General features: G+C 43.2%; 1 protein-coding gene across 2 annotated transcripts; it reads right to left on the reverse strand.

Annotated features, from left to right (window-relative positions):
* Positions 1-2,864: 2,864 nt before the first annotated feature.
* On the reverse strand, positions 2,865-7,926 carry LOC308312883 (uncharacterized protein). 2 transcript variants are annotated; one of them, XM_080759650.1, is made up of 7 exons: positions 7,884-7,926; positions 7,568-7,613; positions 7,187-7,299; positions 5,507-6,083; positions 5,052-5,137; positions 3,599-3,694; positions 2,865-3,040 (listed from the first exon to the last, which is right to left on the reverse strand). In XM_080759650.1, exons 3-7 carry the CDS (start codon positions 7,234-7,236, stop codon positions 2,992-2,994), a joined length of 858 nt encoding a protein of 285 aa, XP_080615776.1. In that variant the 5' UTR covers positions 7,237-7,299; positions 7,568-7,613; positions 7,884-7,926; the 3' UTR covers positions 2,865-2,991. The 2 variants fall into 2 exon arrangements, with proteins under 2 accessions (XP_080615776.1, XP_080615775.1); XM_080759649.1 differs by lacking the exons at positions 7,187-7,299; positions 7,568-7,613; positions 7,884-7,926 and adding an exon at positions 6,250-6,913.
* Between the last annotated feature and the right edge of the window lie 36 nt (positions 7,927-7,962).

The following is a 7,962-nucleotide window of genomic DNA, read 5'->3' on the forward strand; positions in this document are numbered from 1 at the left end:
TGGAAAAACTCAGACCACAACTGTTGGTGATACAAGTAGTACACAGTAGGCTATAGCAGTATCAGTTCATTGACATCCAACATTCCAGCCACACACTATTAAAAGGCAAGAGGCACATCACATGTATGAATTGGTTCCAGGTGAAGTTCTGGATGACCGGATGAGTTGCTTATAGTAAAGGTGAAGTGGGTTTTTTGCAACTAAATGGCTATGAGAATGTTTTTTTCCACTGGCATATGTAATTTCAGGGATAGGTTAGAGACACAACATGACATGATCCTATCCTATATCAATCCTAGACGGTCCCTAGTAATATAGGCTACATATTATCCCAATCAAGTACTAACATAACAGTGGTCAAACATTTAAATTGTCAGTCTGCAAAGCATGCTGATACATGTTGTAGGGTCATGCATGTGATTGGCGCCTCACTTGTAGGGGCGTGAACTTTACCGCATGCAGACAATTACCAATCAATAAACCTGCGCGTGCCAGACGTGTGTGAGGAGTTTTTGTAACATAGTTCGTTGAAGGAAAAGAAGAATAGTAAACCAGGGACAAAAGTTGTTTTATTGATAGAATGAATGGTGTTTGCCAATATCTATCGCTATTCATGGAGTCGAACGATAAAAGTTTCCAGCCATGGCGAGACTACATGCGTCTGTCTGACACGGTTCGAGAGATTAATCGTGTCGACGCTGCTGACACACGTTTCAGTCAGGCCTCGCTGCAGAGGGACATCGAAGAACTTTGTAGCGAGATGGTGCCTTTGCATCTAAACACGGTGTATCAGAGCGGCGACATCTCAGAAGCCAGCGTTGGTCCTCCATTGGCAAATTATTCTCCTCTCCGAAGTCTTTCAATCAATCAAAGTCTTCACGATGGTGCACGGATCGAGGTGGAATACCAGCCTCTTATACCCATACCTTCGGGGCTTTGGGCCACGGTAGGTTCTCTCCAATATCTCCATGATGGCGCACGGAACGAGGTGGAATCCCAGCCTCTTATCCCCAGATTACCCACACCTCCGGGGCTTCGGGCCGCGGTAGGTTCTCCTCTCCAACATCTCTATGATGGCACACGGAACGAGGTGGAATCCCAGCCTCTTATCCCCAGATTACCCACACCTCCGGGGCTTTGGGCCGCGGTAGGTTCTCCTCTCCAATATCTCCATGATGGCGCACGGGACGAGGCGGAATCCCGGCCTCTTATACCCGGATTACCCACACCTCCGGGGCTTTGGGCCGCGGTAGGTTCTCCTCTCCAATATCTTCATGATGGCGCACGGAACGAGGTGGAATCCCAGCCTCTTATACCCGGGTTACCCACACCTCCGGTGCCTTGGTCCGCGGTGGGCCCTCGCCATGACGCACGGAACAAGGTGGAATCCCAGCCTCTTAAACCCACAGCTCCGGTGTTTTGGCCCGCGGTAGGCCCTCGCCATGACGCACGGAGTGGGGTGGGATTCGAGGAGCCTCTTCTACCCAAATCTACCAAGCTTTGGACCGCGACGGGTTCTCTCCAACTCCATGACGCACGAAGTAAGGTGGAATCCAAGCCTCCACCCACAGTGGGGACCCGTTGGACCGCGCTCGGTTCTCTGCACGACGCACGAAGTGAGGTGGAAGCCAAGCCTCCAGGCCATCCACCCAAACCGGTGGGCACCCGGGGCCTCAAGGAGCGCAATAAGAAGAGTGGAAAGGGACCACCACTGGAGCCATTGGAACGCAGGTGCTGCAGCTTCTGCAAGCATAACGGTGAAGCAGAGTCCGTGTTCACTTCCCACTGCCTTAAGAATGATGTTGGCGATGTGCTTTGTCCATTTTTGCGACAGTATGTCTGTCCCCTCTGTGGGGCCACTGGGGCCCAGGCTCACACCAAGCGTTTCTGTCCCAAGGTCGACAGCTTCTACAGCTCGGTGTACACCAGATCCACGCAAAAGCAACAGAAGTTCACATAAGACCACCAGGCGTTAACTGAGATTGTTGGCTCTCTCTTTTTTTTTTAATCTTTATACGTGTGTTTCTCTAGCCTACTGATGAGTGGTTTTCATTTGCATGTTCGTTTGCGGTGTATTTATTTTGTCAAATGTGATGTCGGCTACTCTACAAACGGCATTTTTGTACAAGTTAATGTTAAGATTTTGATTTTTTTTAACGTATTTTAAAGCATGTTTATTTATCTTACGTGTGTACTCATTTTGATTTGATCGTTTCTATTTGCAGGTTTGCTGTAGATTTTGTGTTGGGGTTTACTTGTCAAATGTGGTGTTTACCATTTGCCTATTGTAGGCTAGCTACTAGGCATTAACAATAATGTTAAGCTTGACAAATTCTTTGAACGACAACCCTATTTGTTGTTTTTGGGGTGAGAAAAAAATGATGTAGGCTTGTAGTCATACTGTTTTTACTTATTTTAAAGCGTGGTGGCCAGATGCATATTTTCCTGCATGCATTTGAAGGATCATGACATTAATAACATACTTTCTAGGACAATAATACAAAATGGGTTAGTCATTGTTAACTGCTACAAAGTAAACTGCAAGCGTTGAGTCACCATGTCAGCATTTTAAATCTTTTAAATAATGCAAGTGTGCTTACTAGTCAACAATTACTCAGGTGTGCGTGTGCCATTGTTGGTCATGTGTTTGTTAAAATATATCTTAATGACTACTTGTGTGTTCTCAATTCTGTTTTTGACAAAACTAGCGTCTCTATCGAGATGTCTCTAGTCTAGAACAAATCACTGCAGAACATGACATTTATTTAAACAATGTTTATTCAATGAAGGTCATCAAACCATATAAAAGTGAACATTATAAACTAGTGTACAGCTAACATGACTATAAAAGTGAACATTAGAAACTGTATAGCAAACATTAACATGACTGAACTTAGGGAATGAGGTTTACAGGGTGGATGGTAAAGTTGAAAAGTGGGGGTGCTCTTGACTTGAATCTTGTCCTGGGTCTGGATTTAGTCCGAGCATGGGTCACAGTCGAAGTTTTTCCAACTCCTCATGGGCGACCATTACAATCCAACTAGAAAGTAGAGTGAGTAAAGTCACGTAATTGAAGGCAATGTCTGCTATTTCCATTTTTGCCTGTTAAGCTTAGAAAATCATATAGAGGTAAAGGCAGATGGTGTCAGGCAGTCTACATTTTACAATCAAACAGGCAATGGTCTAAGAGCAGTTGGAACACTGACCAATCGGCACAAGTCAAAAGGTCACCACAGGGAGGAGAGGCAGAAATTAACTGGGTGGTGTTGAAGCTACTTTTGAGTTGATGTGAATATAACATTTAAAAGGGTTTTTATTTTTTAAATAATATTTAATCATGGAATTTCTAAAGGTAAATGTTTATTTACATTAAATTAAACTATTATGTCTAATCAGGTGAAGGCCTTGAGCCTTCATCTGCTGGTTGAATGGAAAGTATTGTAGTACACAGTAAAATAAGTGTTCATTAATTTAACCCTGAAAGACCAAAGCACAGATCCAAATCATGGGTACAAAAAACTGCCTGCAAAACATGTCTGATTGGTTGCATTGGAAATGGGGGAGGGTAGAACACTAGAACAGCTACAGTATTACATACTTCAGTGCAGAGAGTTCCTTGATCATCCCACAGACTACTTCTGTAGCATCTTCATGGCCGTCTAAAGAACCAGGAGCTCCATCCCTCTCTACCTCACTAGACAGGGGAGAAGGTATAGTGTAAGAGGCTACTACAGATGTTATGGATCTAATATGCCTTAGAGATGTGGAAATAATAATAAAAGTCCTGCACTTCCGTTTAGCCTAGAAATTGGGGTCATGTGATCAGTGACATCACAAAGATGTACTTTGCAAGCCTAGTTGTGCCACCAGTGTATTTGTCTGCCTTGAAGATAGTTTGACAGGAGCAGTGAGAAGATGGAATCACATTGTATTTTATAAACTGCCCCAACATGCTTGAGAGCTTCTCCATACTGCTCTCTCCAACAGCACTGTTGAATCAAGAAGTTTGTTCAAATTCTGAGACACCATTTGATAGTTTCTAAGCAGAGCCTTGATGAAGTTTTCTCCCAGGGCAAATTATCTGAAGGATCTCAATGGTGGTTGGGTAATTAACTGAATTCACATAATAAAGCACTTTCAATACAGGCTGGGTTACAAAGGCGGCCTCAAAATAATTATTTTCACCAATATTGATGACGCAATAATGTGACCGTCAATAGCTTAAAATTCTACATTTAATTTGTGTATTCAATATTCATCTCATTCGGTAGTCATTCAGTAGTGAAAACAGACACTTGGGGGAAAGAAAGTATATTTATTGATTGAATACTTTATTAATAGGCTTGTTTCCATTGTGGTCCTCTGTATACTGTAATATCGGAATCGGTCAGAATCGGTATCGGCAGATATGACCCTGCAAATAAGAGATTGGTTATCGGTCATAATTTCATAATCATGCAACCCTACAATCCCTGAAATGAAGGTCTTCTCAATCTTCAGCACGTTACTTTAGACTTAGAGCTTCAGTATCACTTGTCAGCTGTCACTATACTTTGTCCATACTATAACATAATGTAACATAATGGAGATTGAGAGGACCTTATTTACAGACCACACACCTGATTAATTGATTGATGGAGTGATGAGTTCCTCCACCCATGAGCATGTGTCTGTGTCCAAGTCTCGCATAGCCAGACAACTATTCCACAATCTCCGAATGCTATATAGTCTAGGAACTACACCTCCTATAAGGAAGCTGCCATTTCCGTTCACAAAAATATATTTTAAAATATCTTTAGACCTTATTTTTTATTTCCATTTCTAAGCAGCAAGCTATATGTTTAGATTTGTATTCATATTAGGATACTGTAAAGACAAAACTGAAGTGGGGAGGAGGCTTCACTTCCACTTTATATTTTACTCATGATCAGAGCTTCCGTGCTCCAGACTGTATGACGGAAGCGTTTGAAAATTGCAGGAGGCAACAGTCTGTCCACACAAGACTAGTAGTAGTGTCCACCCAATCCACAACTCCATACCCTCTAACTTACATCACGATGTTGTTCAGCTGAGAGTCAGATATGTAACTTGGGGACCAAGATCCAAACGGGCTGGGGGTGGTCCTGGTCTGGGGGCCCTAAGAGGTAATAGGAAAGGGGTGAGTGCCAAGGTAAGGCTATTATTATTATTAAGTTCACAGTTGAACAGCACAATTTAACGGAGGCGCTGCACGCTGGCGACTCACGATGGTCAGAGCGTGTGTTTGTTTGTTAGTGTATTGATTCTGTTCATTGTTTTTTTATGTCCAGTTTAGGTTGCTAGTTGTTTTAAACTTAGAATGATTATACTAGTACTTTGCTGGGTGTTTTATTGTATTTGGATATTTATGTATTGTCCTAAATGTATGCACTGACCTGAGCAAAATAATTTCCCCTTGTGGATAATAAAAACATCTATTCTAAGCGAACACACTTCAGACGCACGCACACACGCACAGACCACTCACGTTTTCATTCTCCTCTGGGCCACTAGGTGTTGCTGCAACCTCATTAGGCTCCTCTGTACCGCCATTGAATCCTCCTATACCAGTCTCTGTGGATGGGACTCCATCACTATCTTTGTCTGCATCCTGAGGCACAGCTTCAGCTCCAACAGCCTCCATAGATGCATACCTGGCCACACTCTCCCTCTGTGGAGACAATGTCTGGTCACCTTCCTGATGCCCTGTCTCAATCCCTGCATTCTGAGGGCTGGCTGTAATAAGCGTGATGGCAGAATAACAGTCTGTTGCTCCACACCCATCATCCGTTTCCTTCCTCTGCTTCTCACACTTTTCAGTGACAGTTTCAGTGGCTTCCTCTAGTTCTTGCTCCTCCCCAATCACAGGAATAACTAGCCAACCTTTACTCTCTGTAGTTGGATCGTTCTTGAGATTATCAATGACTAGCCCAGGACCAGGCTCTGCGATAGGGTCCGCCCGGTGGCTCTCCTGTTCTGGGCATGATACAGCTCCACCAGCCTGGTTCAATACATTACTCATCATTTCTGAAGTAGTCATAGAAACATGGACTTCTGTGTCTGCCCTGAGAGATACAAAAAACACAATGTTGTTAAAATTATGCAGGTGAAAACAAATAAATTTATGTTTAGTTTTGACTTCTTCGGTGCACTTGTGTGTGAGGGTAAAAGTTTGTCAGTCAGTGAGTGAGGTGTTTCCTTGTGCACTGGCTCTCAACAAAGGATCCTAACCTGTCCTCTCCACTACAGTATCCTGGCGGCCGTTCTGTCTCTATCTCCCAGTTCTCTGTGACCCTCCCTTCTGAGGGTGGGGCAGAAGATGACAAAATCCTGTCTTCATTCACCAGGTCAGGCTCATTATCACAATGCTGACATGGGTCATCTTTCTTCAGTGTAGCTGTCCATTGTCTGCCTCCTCCATCTCTAACAGCCATTTCTGCTTGATCAGCTCCATCTCTGCAGCTTTTTGTATTTTCACGGTTTTGTGTCTCTAAGAAGTGACTCCTCTCCTTCTCGGTCAGACCACAGGTTCCCATTCTTCTCCTCTTTTTGGCTGGTAAGCCCACTGCAGCGGTCCTTTCATCATCATCATCACCAATGCACAGCCTGTTAGGCACCTGTTCGTTTCCTTGGCTTGTCTCCATTCTGTGGTCCACGTTTTCCCCTGTGCACTGTCTCTCTTCACAGACATTTGGACAGGCTGCATCCATGATCTCACCACCATGGGAGGCTGGCTGGTAAGGCTGCGAATGATTTGTTGGTAAGCAAATTGGAGACTTTTTCCCTTCTTTTTCTTCACCCTCGTTATGACTTGACTTGGTTATTACCACTGTGAGGTTCTTGAGCTGAAAATCTTTGTAGGGCGATGTCAGTACAGTTCCTCTCATTGTGTCAGCTATTATATTCTCTGCACAAACGCTAACTGCCATTGAAGATTTGTCTTCTACATCACCCTCTTGCTTGGAGGTAATTGTATGCTTTTCCCCCTTCTCCAGTTGAGCGGTCTTGGTACATCCTTGCACACTGGCCTTGAGAATTTGAAAAGAGGCACTTGTGGTGGCATTTTCCTCTGTGTCCTGAGGACATGAGAGAGGAGTTCAACTTCAAACACAGCATTTTTAGAAAGAGTTGTTTATTTTTCAACTCAGTTGTATTAATCTGAAATTACCTGCTGGGGGGGTGTGGTACAAATATCATCAGATGGGCAAACTTCTTCATACGGGTGTTCTATCTTTTTAGACCTCAGGGACAGTGACCTCAGCTGGGGCGGAGGGAGATTTTCTAACAGACAGATAGACAGACAGACAGAAGAAAGAAAAGATACTAATTACATGAGGCATGGAAACAGGTTGTTGTTTTTGTATTGACCTGTACTTTTGTTTGAAATGTACCCATAGTGCATACTGCGAAAAATAAATAAATGAATGAATGAATGAATGAATGAATGAATGAATGAATGAATCAATCAATCAATCAATCCTTGATGGATTACAAGGTCAGGTAGCTCACTTTGTTGACAAAAATCATACTGAGTAGTGAGTACACATACCTGTCTCTGAGGTGATCTTCACTTTTCTTTTGGGCATTTTCTGTTCCTGAAAAAAAAACACGTTTTAATGAACTAGCTCATTCCTGACGACGCTAGCTATCTGATTTACTTCAAAACATTGTGAAGGCAACTGAAGTTACTGAACGTTCTGGCAAAAGTGGAAATGGAAAGTTGATTCATGATTGTATAAACATAATTCGAGAAAACTGAGAAAGTAGATTATTTCACTCCGCTCCACTTTACACGGTACTTTTCTTGATAAATTGATAATTCCCAGGCAGGCAGGTACTGTAGTGTAAAGATAAGATACTCTTACCTCGCCTCACCAGGCTTTCCAGGTAAAGATGCATACAGGTTTTACGTCAGTAATGGGGCGTGTTTCGCGAAAGCCGTAA

This window comes from Protomyctophum bolini, assembly GCF_963924005.1.
Source record: "Protomyctophum bolini genome assembly, chromosome: 3".
Lineage (NCBI taxonomy): Eukaryota > Metazoa > Chordata > Actinopteri > Myctophiformes > Myctophidae > Protomyctophum > Protomyctophum bolini.